Source organism: Gracilinanus agilis, chromosome 3 (genome assembly GCF_016433145.1).
Source record: "Gracilinanus agilis isolate LMUSP501 chromosome 3, AgileGrace, whole genome shotgun sequence".
Lineage (NCBI taxonomy): Eukaryota > Metazoa > Chordata > Mammalia > Didelphimorphia > Didelphidae > Gracilinanus > Gracilinanus agilis.
Genome location: NC_058132.1, coordinates 421,490,400 through 421,506,265, shown reverse-complemented (window position 1 = coordinate 421,506,265; position 15,866 = coordinate 421,490,400). Strand labels below are relative to the sequence as shown.

The 15,866-nt window shown below is 36.0% G+C and overlaps 1 protein-coding gene across 1 annotated transcript in view; it reads right to left on the bottom strand.

Moving 5' to 3' along the window:
• The window catches only part of GRIK1 (glutamate ionotropic receptor kainate type subunit 1), a 104,321-nt gene that overhangs the window by 38,388 nt on the left and 50,067 nt on the right, over positions 1 to 15,866 (bottom strand). Inside the window, exon 8 of the mRNA XM_044670300.1 lies at positions 8,474 to 8,587. Coding sequence (XP_044526235.1) covers positions 8,474 to 8,587 — 114 coding nt within the window. The remainder of the gene's footprint in view (positions 1 to 8,473; positions 8,588 to 15,866) is intronic.

The window sequence follows — 15,866 nt, the reverse complement described above, 5'->3', positions numbered from 1 at the left end:
TGGGTGACATGGAACCACGGATCTTTTCCTTCAATTTTGATTGCACTTGGAGTTGTTAATATTATTTGGAAAGGTCCAAGCCATTTGGGTTCTAACACAGTCTTCCTAGTGAAGTTTCTGGTGTAAACATAATCTCTGGGTTGGAAGTTGTGTAGATCAAAATCAAAAGGTACTCTTTGATGTATCAAGCCTAATTTGTGAAGTTGATTTAATCGTTGCTTGAGCAATTTGATATATTCATATAGCTTGCATTCCATACCTAGGTGTGATAATTTGTGAATGCTTTGAGGTGCTTTGCCATGTAATGGTGGATGTCCATACAGCATTTCAAATGGTGAAATATGTGTGATGCTGTTGGGTTGGCTTCTTAGGTGAAATAGTGCTAATGGCAATGCATCAGGCCATTTCATATGAGATTCTGCATATAATTTTGCTATAAGATTTTTTAGACTTTTATTCACCCGTTCAATCTGTCCGCTGGACTGGGGTCTAAATATTGAGTGAAGATGTCTCTTAATTCCTAATATTTCATAAACTGTAGCTAGAATCTTATTTGCGAAATGGGACCCAGAATCTGATGCAATATGTAATGGTATAGAGAATCTAGGTATTAATTCTCTTAGTAAGATTTTCACAACAAAAGCTGAGGTGTTACGCTTTGCTGGAAAAGCTTCTGGCCATTTAGTTAATCTATCCACTATTACTAAAGCATATCTATAACCATTACTCCTTGGCATTGTGATGTAATCAATTTGTAAGCATTCAAATGATGTGTAAGCTAAAGGTTTTCCTCCCAGACTATGAACTTTTGTGATTGTCTGGTTGTAATGCATACAAATTTTGCACCTCTGTGAAATTCTCATAGCAACTTCATATATGCCCCTTACATTCCAATACCTATTTATAGAATCTGCCATGCCCAGAGTTCCATAATGCCCTTTCTGGTGTAGTGCATTGCAAAATGTGTAATATAAGGCTTTAGGTAACATCAGTTTTCCATTTGCTCCTAACCAAACTCCGTTAACAAGATATGCACCGTAATGTTTCTTCCAATCCTTCACTTCCTTTGGGGAGTATGCATTTTTGAGATCTTCTTCCTCCACCAAAGATAAGTTCAGAATTGTCAGAGGTCCATATCTTGCTGCATATCTGGCAGTCACATCAGCTCCTTTGTTCCCTAATTCCATTGGTCCTTGGGTTTTTGTATGAGCTTTGCAATGGATTACTGACACTTGGGCTGGTAATTGGATTGCATCCAACAACTGATTAAGTAAATTGCCATACGCTATTTGTTTGCCATTTGATGTAATGAAACCTCGATTTTTCCAAATTATGGCAGAATGATGGACGCTCGAAAAAGCATAACGAGAATCGGTAAAAATGTTAGCTTTTAGATTTTCTGCAATTTTTAGAGTGTAGATTAAGCCCATTAATTCTGCTCCTTGGGCACTCATGGTAGATGGTAATGATGAGTACCAAAGGGTTTCAGAGGCTGTCACTACGGCTGCTCCATTATATCTCTGATTGCCTACTACATATGATGATCCATCTGTGAATAAGGTAATATCAGGGTCTTTCATTGGCTTATCATCTAAATCAGGTCTTGTTTTATGCATGATGTTAAGTGCATCTTCACAGATGTGTAGACTTTCTCCTTCCAGAGGTAAATCTGGAATCAGAGTTGCAGGATTTATGTTTCTGCACCGGTGAAAAGTTATATTTTCACTAGCCAACAGAATCACTTGGTATCTTGATAATCTCTGAGAAGTGAATGCCTGTAAGTTGGTGTTTCTTAAAGTAGATTCCACTTGGTGTTGGGAAAATACTTTCAGTTCACTCCCTAATACCAAGGATGAAGATTTTCTAATCATGATGGCTACAGTAGCTATGGCTTTTAAACAACTAGGCATACCACAAATCACTGAATCTAACTTAGAGCTGTAATAAGCAACTGGTCTAAGTCTATTTCCAAATGTTTGTGTGAGAACACTGGAGGCTATCCCTTTGTCTTCATGCACATATAGTAGGAATGGTTTGTCATGATCAGGGATACCTAGGGCTGGAGCTGATAGAGTAAGTGATTTCAATTTCTCTAATGCATGGATATGTTCTTTATTCAGCTTTAACAGTTCTGGAACTTCCTTCTTGGTTAGCTCTATCAGAGGTCTTGCGATGTAAGCATAACCTGGAATCCAGTTTCTACAGAAGCTCGTTATTCCTATGATTGCCCTGAGTTGCTTTTTGGTCTTAGGCAAACTCAAATTTTGTATATCTTGTGTTCTCTTTTTGGAAATTCTTCTGGAGCCTTTCTCTAGGATGAATCCTAAATAATTTACTTTTTCCTTCACGAATTGAAGTTTCGATTTGGAAATTTTATGGCTCCTTTTGCCTAACTCTTTGATCAAGTGTACGCTATCAGTGTACCAGACTTCAGCAGATGGTGACATTAGCAGGATGTCATCAACATAATGTACCATTTTGCTGTCAAGGAATGTTATTGACTCAAGGTCTCTCTGCAGAATTTGGCAAAAGAGTGAAGCTGAATCTGCAAATCCCTGGGGCAAACGCGTCCAGAAGACAGATTTTCCTTCCCAAAAGAAAGCGAACAGCTTCTGGCTGTCTCTGTGCAGGGGAACAGAGAAGTACGCAGAGCTCAGGTCCAGAACAGTAAACCAAGCAGCTTCAGGTGGAATTGCTGCAATGATTTGCGATGGACTTGGTACCACGGCATAGGTCTTTTGCACATGGTCGTTTATTGCTCTGAGATCTTGAACTAAACGCCATTGAGTCTTTCCATCAGGAGAAAATTTTGCTTTCTTTATTGGCATGATTGGTGTATTGTATTGCAAAAATCCATATTTTAATATGCCCTGCTCCAATAAACTCTCTATGATGGGTTTCACTCCTTCTATCGCTTCTTGACTAAGTCTGAACTGAGGAATTCTTGGAGGTAAGCCTTCTTTCACCTCTATCTTTACTGGTTCCGCTGACAATATCCTGCCCACCTCATTTGAATTTTTAGCCCACACATAATCTGGAATATCATCTGGAACCTCATAGATGTTATCAGTTGATTTGTATGATGGTTCCTCACTACATGTGTCTAAAAATAAAATGGGATGGTGTTTCAGAGATCTCTTAGGTATGCGTAAATAAATTTGTCCATCCGGTTGACATTGGATGGTTGCAGCCAATTTGCATAGAAGATCTCTTCCTACGAGGTTTGAAGGACATGATGGCATCAATAGGAAGGTGTGTTCAAGAGTCAGAGGTCCAAATTTTAACATTTTAACTTTTAGCTTTGGGACTTGTTGTGCTACCCCAGAAGCTCCTCTTACTCTTAAACTGCCTTGAAATTGACATCCTTCAGGTGGTTCTCGTAGTACAGAACAAGTTGCCCCTGTGTCGAGTAATCCCTCATAGTGTACTCCCCTGATTTCTAAAGTAACTAAGGGTTCTCCACTGTCATTGGGCTTCACTGGCACTAAGGGTAATAAAGAATCCTCAGTATTCTGTGTACACTTGTCATTGATTCTTTGTTGCGTGTGGTCTTTTATTTCTAAACCCAAACTTCCTATAGCACCATTAGGCACGTTCAGTTTAGAATCCAGATTACAGAAAGCAGGCTTAAAGAGCATACTCTCATTGAGAGCTTGTAAGTCATTGTCACTATTGCAAATTCCATGTTGGCTTTCATTAAGGGCTTCAGAAATGGAAGTTTGATTTGTTCTATCTTCCACTCTGCTCTTTAAAGAATTGTCAAACCTCAAATCAGCAATCTCTCCTTCAGTAGTCTCCAGGATTGTATGATAGTTAGATTGTGTTCCCTTCAACACTTCAGGTTCAATTACTGATTCAAAAGCTGATTGTTCCCTATTTTGCCCTACTGTCTTTGTGACTGACATTAGATGATTTTTATTTTTATCAATCACAATAACAGTCTTGATGTTATGTTCAACCACACTGATTGTAGAAGAAGGCAACTGTTTCCTATCTCTTCCCCAAAGTTTAGGATGAAATTCTGTAGCTAAGGGGTTGAGAAAGGTGGATTTTGACTTTCCTACACAGCTGCTATCATCTTTTAAATCAGTGGGTCGTTTCTTTAAAATCAAGTTCTTGCCAACTTCTAGACTTTTTTGCTCTTTAACCTCTAACTGTGACCTTGTGTCTAAAGCAATTGCATGGGAAAGAACTATTGCATCTAATTCTAAACCCATTTGCAAATTTTCTTGATGTGATTCTTTGCAATGGTTTGATTCATGCTTCCCACCCAATGTGTGTGATATGGAATGAGAAAGCTGATCCCTTATATAATCATCCTCCTTAATGCCAAAGATTTCTTTGCGCATTTGCATTATGTCTTCCCATTGCTCATTATCTACCATAAACCTCTGTGTATCCTCTGTGTAGATTACTTTAGACACCTTTTCTATTTTGCCTCGATTTCTCATTTTGCTTCCCTCAATTCTCTTAGACTCTGCCACACCCAAATTACACTGATTGATAGGTTTTAAATTAGAAATCTCGATTCATAATGATTTTTTCAGTTTCGTGCCCATTTGTATATATTTCTCCATATCATCTAACGAAGGTGTTTGACTGTACTTTTTGCATGTGTGATTGCAGCAAGTATCTGTAAGTTTTTCTTGATTATATCTATTTGATTCATTATTTCTAGCCCACTTTGAAATATAAAATGTTTTCCTATTATCTCTTTGATTATTGGATTTTGAAAAATCAATTTGTTGCTTATATCTACAAAAACGAATCACGTGCCCAATCTTCCCACACAAGTAGCATCGGGGTACTGATTTTGATTTTGGGGTGCTGTTGCCAGGTTGTCTAAACTGGTTTCTACTCGTTTGAAGAGCAAAATTCTTCACCTCTTCGATTTTTTTCTCCCGTTTTGACTGCTTCAATTGCCTTTTCAAGTCTGCTATGATTTCATCTTTCTCATTGTCAGATTGCCTAGCCATTCTCACTTCTTTCTGTTTGGAATCATGTATATATGCTGCATGATTCCTAATATCCTCCAGTGGTAATGATTCCCACTGTGGACAACTTTGCCTGAAGTAATTTTGTATCGGGATTGAGGTTCCCTTTACAAATTGTCTCCTTATATGATCGATCGTATCCTGGGAATGAGTAGCTCTAAGTCCTAATATCGTTTCAGCAGCTTCAATAACTCTGTCTAGAAAACTGCTCGGGTGCTCTTCTTCCCCTTGCCTCAGTTTCTCAAATTTTTGCCATGCATTTGGCCTTTTTGCAAAATTTCTCATTGCTTCGATAAGATCAGCCCTGCATCTTAACAAGTATCTCATGTTGGCGTGTTGAGTGAAATCTAGATCTTGATGTACTAACGGCCATGATTCTAAATTTGGGTTCGTCCTAGTTTCGGTCAGGAATTTTTCCTTTTCCGAGGGAGTGTAAAATTCCCCCAAAAGAAATTCGACATCGTCGAAACTAGGGTTAAAAGTGTGAACACCTGCTTTAATTCTTTTAAACTTTCGTAAGGTTTTTTGTAGAATCTGGGAAAACGGCGTTTTAAAACCTCCATATCACTAGGAGTGAATGCCTTGTATGTTTTGACATGCACCACCCCCTCTCCAGGTTGCACAATAGTCCTGTCTACTATTGGTAGGACAGAGACCACTGCAATTCTGTATTGGTTGATCTTTCTCTGTTTCCTTTTTCCCAAAAAATTTTGATTCTACGATTTCAAGTTGTAAGTTGGTATGCTTATCGAGTTCATTCCCTTCACGTAATTGCCTTAACACTTGGAACAGTAGTTTTATGTTCTCAACTAGTTCCTTGTTATCATTTTCTTGTTTTGAACCAGATGCTTTATAATAGTTAAACAGATGAGTCAGGACCACTTTTAAAATTGCCAAAAAATGCCATAGAGCCAGAACAATTGCCACTGCTGTTGGAATGAAGCATATGCATTCAGCTAAAGTGAATGCAAACCATTTATAATAGTCGTAGATTTCAATTAATTGTTGTATCATGTTTGGTACTTTTACCAGCCAAAATGCACACATTCCCTGCATAAAAGACCAAATAAGCAGCGATAGACTGCTTAATATAAAAATCAATCTTGTGCAATTCATTTTCTTTTCTTTTCTATTCTTCAGAAGATAGGTTTTGAATGACTTGGCTCACCAGACTGTTATGTGGGTAATTTGAGGAAAGGTGTTTGGGATAAGGGAAATTGAAAGGAGGATGTTGGAGACTTGCTAAGTGGGTAATCTCGGTTTCAGGTAGGCTGGGATTAAAAGAGATTCAGGGTATAATAGGACTGAAGTCAGGAGTATAACACAGAAGGGAAAAAGAGATCTTTTAGGGAGAAGAGAAGTTAAACTAAACAGACAAACACAGCAGGCTTACAGACTGGGACTTAGAATCAAACACAAGCTGAGGGAAATAGACTAGACTGAAATTAACAAACAGGCTTTAGTTAATTTCACAGGAAGGGACCTGTTTTGAAGTAACACCTTCCTTCAAGATGGATGCCCAGCTTCCCTCTAAGCCCAGAGTATGTTGTCTCTTTCCCTCTTCTTCCCACTTGATAACTAACAGACAAATTACACTAACAGGGCTATTGAAACACAAAAGGGTTTATTTTGTTTGAAGGATGTTTGTTAGGAAGGTGGATCAAAGGAAAGCCCTATCAGTTGTCTCAAGAACCTCAGGTGGGGGAAGGGAAGTAAAGATGGAGTCTGAGTAAGGACCTGCCTTAAACTCAGTTTTTACTAAATGCTGTGGCTATCTAAAGGGAATAAATGATGATTTGACTAACTATAACTAATGCTGTCAATTAGGTAACCCTTCACAGATTTAACTCCTCTCTAATTACTCTCCTTATTAACTTCACAACCTATAAGATAAGGGAGGGAAGGCAGGGTGGTATTAGGAAAGGAAGATATAAAGGATTTATCTAAATAATAATTTCTTAAGTAAATATATCAAAGCTAGGCTAAATTTCAATATTAAAGCTAGGTAATCAAAGCAGCTCGCTCATTGACCACCTCCCTCTATGGAAGATCCAGTCAACTGCTTTTCCTCAAGATTCTAAACCTCTAACAGCTTTTGGAACTCAGCCAAAGCTAGAAAAAACTATATGACCCCAATTCTGTATACTACATTTTACAAATGAGGAAATTGAGGCAAATAGGGTTAAGTGACTTACCTAGGGTCACATAGCTGGCAAGTATCTCAGACAGAATTTAAACTCAAATCTTTCTGATTCTAGACCTGGCACTCTACCCACTGTGCCACCTGTCTACACCTATACCCACATATATACATACATACTCATTTGGTTACTTATTACTTCAAGTAAATGGGGACTTTTTTTTATTTGTTTGTCTTTGTAGCCCTGTGCCTAGGCATATAGTAATTTAATAATTACTTGTTGGATTGTATTGGAAAACTACCAGATGACTCACAGTGATAAAATCCTCCCCTGACTCCTTACACTGGTGTCTCAGGGTCTCTATCTCTCCTCCTTCCCCTGGACAAACTCATCTTTCTTGCTTCTTTCTCTAGGTACAAACATCTATAGTTACAGCTCTGATGAAATAAATTGATTACATTTTTTGAGATTCATATGTGTACGCACCAATATATGTGTCCTGTTTGTGTATGTATGTGTATGTATATATATAATATATATGTACTGATATAATTCTTTCTCATTTAATGAAAACTCCGTGAAGTCAGAGAATAATTTATTTTTGTCTTGGTTGCCAGTATAATAACTTAAACATAGTAGGCATGGAATATGTGCTTGTTGGATTGGACTGAAATTATTGTAATGTGAGAGAATCCCTACAACAAATGCATCCATTAAAGACTGTGTATTGAAGGAAGTTAAGAGGTGGAAATGAAGTGGCAGTGCAGAACCCATGTGAAGACATTGAGAAGAGATATAGAATTATTTATAATTAATGATACTTAAAATCTAAACATGTGAAAATATGATGTTATATAATTAAATATATTGGTTGACTTAAATAATGTTGACTTTTAAAAAAATAATTTATTCTGAAGTAATAATTCTAGAAAAGCTTAATCCTCCTTTCTCTCCTCAAATAACTCAGGAATTGACAAGAATATAGTACAGAAATATTTCCATCCAAAAATATATTTATAGAAAAATCTATATCTAAGCATTCTACAAATATAAAGAGCTTTAAAAAAAAGCAACCTTTACCTTCCACTTTAGAATCAATACTGTAAGGGCTAGGCAATAGGGGTTAAGTGACTTGCCCAGGGTCACACAACTAGGAAGTATCTGAGACCAGATTTTAACCTAGGACCTCCTGTCTCTAGGTCTGGCTCTCAATCCTCTGAGCCACCCCTTATAAAGAGTTTTTTAAAAGCAAAGAAAATGGAAGAATTCTTGAGGTTCTGATGTGAAAGTAAGCATATAATATTAGATGAAAACATGATTTTTATATAACCTACTTACCAGAATGGTGGTAACTATGAGTGTTCGATTAGCCAGTGAGTCTGTGATATTGGTGGACCTGTCCTTATTGCTGTCAGTCATATTAAGACCATTGTTGGAGTTCCAAATTCCAATCTACACAGAACAAAGTAAGTCAGTGGATTCTGGCTATATGTACTGCATTCAATTTCAAGTTAGTCTAGGAATGTGTAATAATCGTGGGAAACAGAATACAAATAGACCACAGTGGGAGCATCTAAAATGATAGGAATATGATATAGAGAAAGGAACTACAGAACTCTAAACAAAATAACATATAAAAATGATATCAGCTGTTATGTTTAATTTTAATATATCACTATTTCTGAAACAAACCTTTTCCCTCAGAGATTAAGCTATGACCTGTAGTTGTGGCAAAAATTATTGGTCATGAACGCCAATAAAGGAAAGAAAGTCTCCAAGCCAAAAGAGAAATAGGTTTATTGAGAGAGGGCCAGTCTCACAATAAAGCTGGACTCTGACTAAGACCAAATATAAGACCAAAGACCTTGATCATTATGAGTGACCTCCTTATATACCTAGAAGTTTTACCACTCCTTATATACTCAACTAAAAATAACCGAAAAGAGGAAATGAAATTACCAGTATGAGAAATTTTACCAGCATGAACAATTTTACTACACTGGTGAGACAAGCTTACTACACTGGTAAACTAGGAAGAACAGGGTGGTGAGCTAAGAACTGATGTACTGGGGATACTACTGTAATCATGAGGAGTTATGAAATTTCAGAGTAAATGAGAAGGATGCACAATTTAGCCAGCTAACATGGGGAAGTCAACACAAAATAGTTATAGAGTATTACAAAACTATAAAATATATAGAGTATTTCAGAATCATAGATTATTATTTCAAAACCATAAGGGGTAAGGGTTTTTACATTCACATAGTGGGGCCCTAAGGAGTTGTCTTATTTCTCTTAGGCCAGTAGGATATTTAGATTATATTCTAATATATTAGAATAGTAATTGCCTGTAAGAATTAGCATGCATCCCTAAAGAGGTAGATACACAATTTCAAAATGACAGATAAAAACAATCTATGCTCTTCTGTTTGAGTCTTTCATCCCATACTCCCTAGCTGGAAGTATTGTGATATACTTTGTACTAAAGACAGCCTATAATCAAATAATTTTAGAGAATTTGTGTATTCTAACATAGAAAAAGGAAGGAAACTAAAAAGGAAGAATAGTTTAGGGAAGTTGACCTAGAGAACAGAATCCCCAGATTAGGCTGATGAATCTCCCATCCAATCCCTATACCATCCCACACTGGTTGAACTTATAAACTTCACTTTTGTGATTATCAGACATTCTTTTATTTAGAACAGCATTTTAATATTTGAGATTTTATTTACTACAACAGTTCTCTAATTAGAAGAATTTTAGACTGTCTTAAAAAGAAGCAACAAAGTATAGTAGTATGGGAAGGTGTTTTTGGGTGGAATAAACTATAAGGCCAGTCATTCTGTCTGAAACTATTCCTTGGATTGATTCCCCTAAATTGCTCCTAATTAATAGTTAGTTTTTTTTTTCCCTCATTATTTTAGGTTGAAATCCACATCAGGTCCAAAAATGTCTTCCCATACTTCTTCAAAATCATTTCATGACATTGTCTCCCAACTTAAGAGTTATTTTTATAAATAAAAATGCCCTTGGGGGCAGCTGGGTAGCTCAGTGGATTGAGAGTCAGGCCTAGAGACCAGAGGTCCTAGGTTCAAATCTGACCTCAGACACTTCCCAGCTGTGTGACCCTGGGCAAGTCACTTGACCCTCATTGCCCACCCTTACCAATCTTCCACCTATGAGACAATACACCGAAGTACAAGGGTTTAAAAAAAATGCCCTTTCAGAAATGCCACCATGTAGTCTTCCTGCCTCTAAGCCTGGTTCTTTGACCCATGATAGGAGACACCTTTCATAATGAACTGTCTGGTCCTGGTTCTGTGGCTAAATTGCATGACACTGGGAAAGACATCAATTTTTCTGGCTTTAGTTTTTAGTAAAATACTTTGCTTAATTAGATAAATTCTAAAGTCTTTTCTATACCCCAAATCTAATGAAATACCCTTGGTGGATTAAAGTAATTCAGTACTAAACAAAGGATACTATTTTGGGTTTCTCCCTTACACTCCAATTCCTGCCATCTCATCTTCCAAGTGAGTCTCTCCTCAATATCATTTTTGAATAGGATGAATTAATTTCATAGTCTATTGTCTTTTGTCCCTCAGTAGTGCTCCTTTCCCACAAATCAGAACTTTCAACAAATTTGGAGGTTTCACAGAGGGCTCAGTTCCTCACTTCCCTACATTGTCAATTGTCACCTTGGGCTCAGCATGACCCTATGAGGCTAAATGAATGAGGTTATTAACATTACATGCAACTTATTTCCTTAACTAATGGGGAACTAAGGAGTATGAGGGAAAAAACACCATAAAAGGAGGGAGAGAGAACTTTACTATTACAATTAAACATAAAGTCTACTCACCCACAAACTTTACCCTTGAGACTATTCCTAGAATATATGTGAGGAATTATAGGGTGTTTTTCTTCTTACACAAACATGTCTTGGATTGTGTTCCTTTATAAATATAGTGCTATTTTTAAAGTTTTCCCTTCTGAAAACCAAAGCTTATGGAGAAATATCTAAATTACTTATGTAAAATGTGGAGGATTTGCACAACAATAGGAGCTACCAAAAAAACTTTTAAAATGCCTACTTTTAAAATTTAAATTGCACATCTCAAATTGCTGTTTAAAGATAATGTTAGTATAATTTACCAAGAAAGCAGAATGTGTAAATAGTTTCAGCAATATTTTTCTAAATTGAAAATATGTTTGGCATGAATCAAGTATTTTCCCCAAAATTATTTGTGTTCCTTTGGGATAAGAACTATTCATATTAGGAATAGAAGCGGGCAACTGAAACTAAAATAAATGTGGGTCATTAAAGTTTGTTTCTCAGGTGTGAAAGTAACAATAGACTTATGACCTAGGCCTTGGAACTAGGTCTGAGAAATTTTAGAAACTTCTTTTAATGCTATGTCAATAAAATATCATACTTATTCTGAAATTCTTTTCTTATAACCTGTCAAAGTTTTACATATCTTTTTTCAGAAAGAGTAAATAGTCTTATAGTTTTGAGAATGAAATGAATCTTCAGGGAGGAAATAAAAATTATTTTGTAAATTCTAACATTATCATATTGCCTATGCCTTTGAATATATTTTTATTGGTGTAACATTAGAAAAGTCTTTAGATTTAGAAGATACCCCTTGTAATGTTCGAACACCAAAATTTATATTCTTTCCAAGCCTACTCACAGGAAAATAATGACACTGTGTCATCAGAGTGGATTAAATAGAGAATATATTATCACTACCTCCAAAGGATTTAATATTGAAGTAACCATGCCTAAATTATGGAATGTTTTAATCTAGACTGTGAAAGTCCCTTGTAGGGAAAGAAAGGATTTGTTAAGTCTTTCAATTTTACTATTATCAAAAAATGGAATTTTACACTTGAACCTGAAAAAAGAAAGTGAAGGAATCAAGTTGTGCAAAAAGGTAATTAAAAAATCCCATTTTACAGATAATATGAATATGTAGAAAATCCTAGCAATTTAACTAAAAAGTTAGTTAAAATAGCAATAATTTTAGTAAAATAACAGGACAAAATAAACCCACATAATTCATCAGCATTTTTATATATTACCAAAAAAAAAATCCTTCAAGAAGAGTTAGAGATATTCCATTTAAAATAAGCACAGATAGAATAAAATACCTGGGAGCATATATTCTCCCTACCTCCAAAGGATTTAATATATAAATAACTATACTTTCACAGGGTTTATAAGCATTACTAAAAAGATCAGCAAATCAACCAAGATTATGGAATATTTTAATCTAGATTGTTAAAGTCCCTTGTTGGAAAAGAAAAGATTTAAGTCCTTCAACTTTACTGTTACTATGAAATAATATTTAATAAAGCCAGACACTTGAAATTCTTTTTCTCTTGTTATTTTGCAATATTTATTTAGAGAAATTTGTAATCAGATGTTCTGGTAGTCATTTTCCTTCTTGATTTTAATATTTTCTCTGGTGATTTAAAAAAGAAAATTCCATATGGGCCAAACAACCCAGCAATTATGCAAACATAATTATAAAACAGTTTTTATACAAATAAAGTCAGATCTAAATAATTGGAGAAATACTAATTTTTCATGGATAGGCAGAGCTGATACAATTAAAATGACAAACTTACCTACACTAATATACTTATTCAATGCCATCCCAATCAAATTCCCTCAAAATTATCTTATTGAGCTAGAAAAAATAATTTAAAAAATCGTTTGGAAGAACCAAAGATCTATACTATCAAGAGAACTATTGAAAAAAATATAAAGAAAGGAAGTCTAGTATTACTGGATTTTAAACTTCATCACAAAGCAGTAATTATAAAAAACTATCTGGTACTGATTAAGAAATAGAAGGGTAGATCAATGGAACAGAATAGACATACAACAAACAGTTGGGATAAGAAATCACCATTTGGTAAAAATTATTGATATAACTAGAAAATAGTTTGGTAGATACTGAGTATAGACCAACATATTATACTATTCCCTATGATAAGATTGAAATGGATACATGATCTAAACATAAACATATCATAAGCAAATAAGGAACTATCATAAACAAAGAACATATTATTTATCAGATTTATGGATACAAGAGGAATTTATGAGTCAACAACAGTTAGAAATGATTTTGAAAGTGCTATCCACCTGCAGAGAAATAACTGATGGAGTCTAAATGCTTACCTTTTCTTCTTTTCCATTTTTTGGTCTAAAACAAACTTTTTCAGCATGACTAAGGTGGAAATATGTTTTATATAACTATACATGTAAAAGCTCTATCAAATTCCTTGCTTTCTCAATGAAGGTGGGAAGGAAGAAGAAGGAAAGAATTTGGAACTCAAAATTTTAAAATAATGAATGTTAAAAAATTTTACATGTAATTGGAAAAATATTTTAAAAATAAATGGTTATTGAGCAAACATATGAATGAATGACAAGTAAGAAATGCTATTTACCCCTTAAAGAAAAGATAGTAATGAAATTATACAATATAGTACTATATGTATAACTCTGAAAACAAAACAATAGTTTTGGCGTAGCATACTGGATTATAGATAAAACTAATTTATTGATTATTTATTTTTTTTGAAAAGCAATTGATTTTTGATGATTGTTTTAAAAAAATCTTTCTTCCTTTGAAATAAGAATGTTATTTACCTATTTATTGTAATTAATAATATTTAAGTTAATGCTAAAAAGCCAAATCTTTGCCCTTTTCAATGTCAAATAATAACAATTATGAAATATCACCAAAAGAGTACAAAAGAAGTCAGTGGAGATTTTTGGATAGTTTAGCCTTTCAAAATCTAATAAAAACATAATAGTATTGGACTTCCGGGTTAAGATGGCGGCAGAGTAAGAAGCAGCTCTTAACCTCTCCTGACCGAAACACACAAAACTCCTCAAGGGGACATAAAAACAAGTCCAGACGAACGGAGGAACCCCACAACAGGGCACAGCGTGGAAGGTACGTGGAATCGAGGCATTTCCATGCTATAAAGGGCTCTCACTAAATCGCGGGCTGAGCAACCGCCCCACCCCCACCCACTCCACACACAACACCTGTAGCTCCGAAGCCAGCTAAAAAGAAATAGAGCAAGTTTGGGGCACCCATCGAGTCATTGGCAGCTCCGGGACCTGGTCCTGAGAGCAGCAAGACTTAGGACCCCATTAAGCTAAAAAAGGCACGCGAAATCTGAGCGCGCGGGAGCAGGACGCTGGGCGCAGAGTGCCGGCTGAGCAGAGCGCAAGCACTGCGGAGGCGTGGGTGGAGGCAGACACAGCCAGGAACTAAAGCCTAAGTGGGGAACCAGTGCAGACGGGTATACGACTGTGGAAGTAGCTCCCTGAGACTTGTAAAGGAACCTCCTGCAGAGGATCAAGCAAGGGAGTCCACCAGGGGGCTTGACCTTGGAAAAAACTAGAACTCAGACCTTAGGAGCCAATAGATCTCTGACAGACACTGAGCGCGAGGATAAACCTGAGAAGCTGCTGGGCTAATGATGGCTAATCAGTCACAGGAAGTTCAGAAGAGAAAGAATAATAACAAAAAAAAGAAGTCTTTAACACTCGACAGCATTTACACAGAGAAAATCCAAACAACCGAGCAAACAGAGGAGGAGAACAAACAACCATCCAGACCCTCCCCAAATAAGGAAAACTCCTCACAAGCTATGGAAGAGTTCAAAACTGAGATTTTGAGGAAAATGGAAGAGATCTGGCAAGAAAATAACAGTTTAAAAGGTAGAATCTTGCAACTGGAAAGTGAGGCTCAGAAACCAAATGAACTGATAAGCAAATTGAACACAAGAAATGACCAGATTGAAAAGGAATACCAGAAGATTATGGCCGAAAACCAGAAGATCATGGCCGAAAACCAGAAAATTATGGCTGAAAACCAGAAGATTATGGCCGAAAACCGAAAGATTATAGCCGAAAATCAATCCCTAAAGGCTAGAATTGAGCAAGTAGAAACTAATGATCTCTCAAGACAACAAGAACAAATAAAACAAAGTCAAAAGACTGAAAAAATAGAAGGAAACATGAAATATCTCAATAAGAGAGTGACAGACCAAGAAAACCGGTCTAAAAGAGACAATTTGAGAATAATTGGTCTTCCAGAAAAACCAGAAATTAATAGAAACCTGGACTCTATACTAACAGAAATAATTCAGTAAAATTGCCCTGAAGTCCTACAACAAGAGGGCAATATAGACATTGAAAGGATTCATAGAACAACTGCGGCATTCGATCAAGAAAGGAAAACACCAAGAAATATCATTGCAAAATTCAAGAGTTTCCAAGCAAAAGAAAAAATCTTACAAGAAGCCAGAAAGAAACAATTTAAATATCAAGGAGCAACAATCAGGATCACACAGGATCTGGCAGCCTCAACACTAAAAGACCGCAAGGCGTGGAATACAATATTCAGAAAGGCAAGAGAGCTGGGCCTGCAACCACGGATCAACTACCCATCAAAATTGACTATATATTTCCAAGGGAAAGTATGGGCATTCAACAAAATTGAAGAATTCCAGGTATTTGCACAGAAAAGACCGGGGCTAAATGGAAAGTTTGATATCCAACCACAAAAATCGAGAGAAACCTGAAAAGGTAAATAAGATACAGAGGGGAAAGAAAGAAAACTTATAATTTTTAAATTTGCCTTTTTAAGGGCCTCAGTGAGATCTAATTATCTGTATTCCTTTGTAGAGAAAT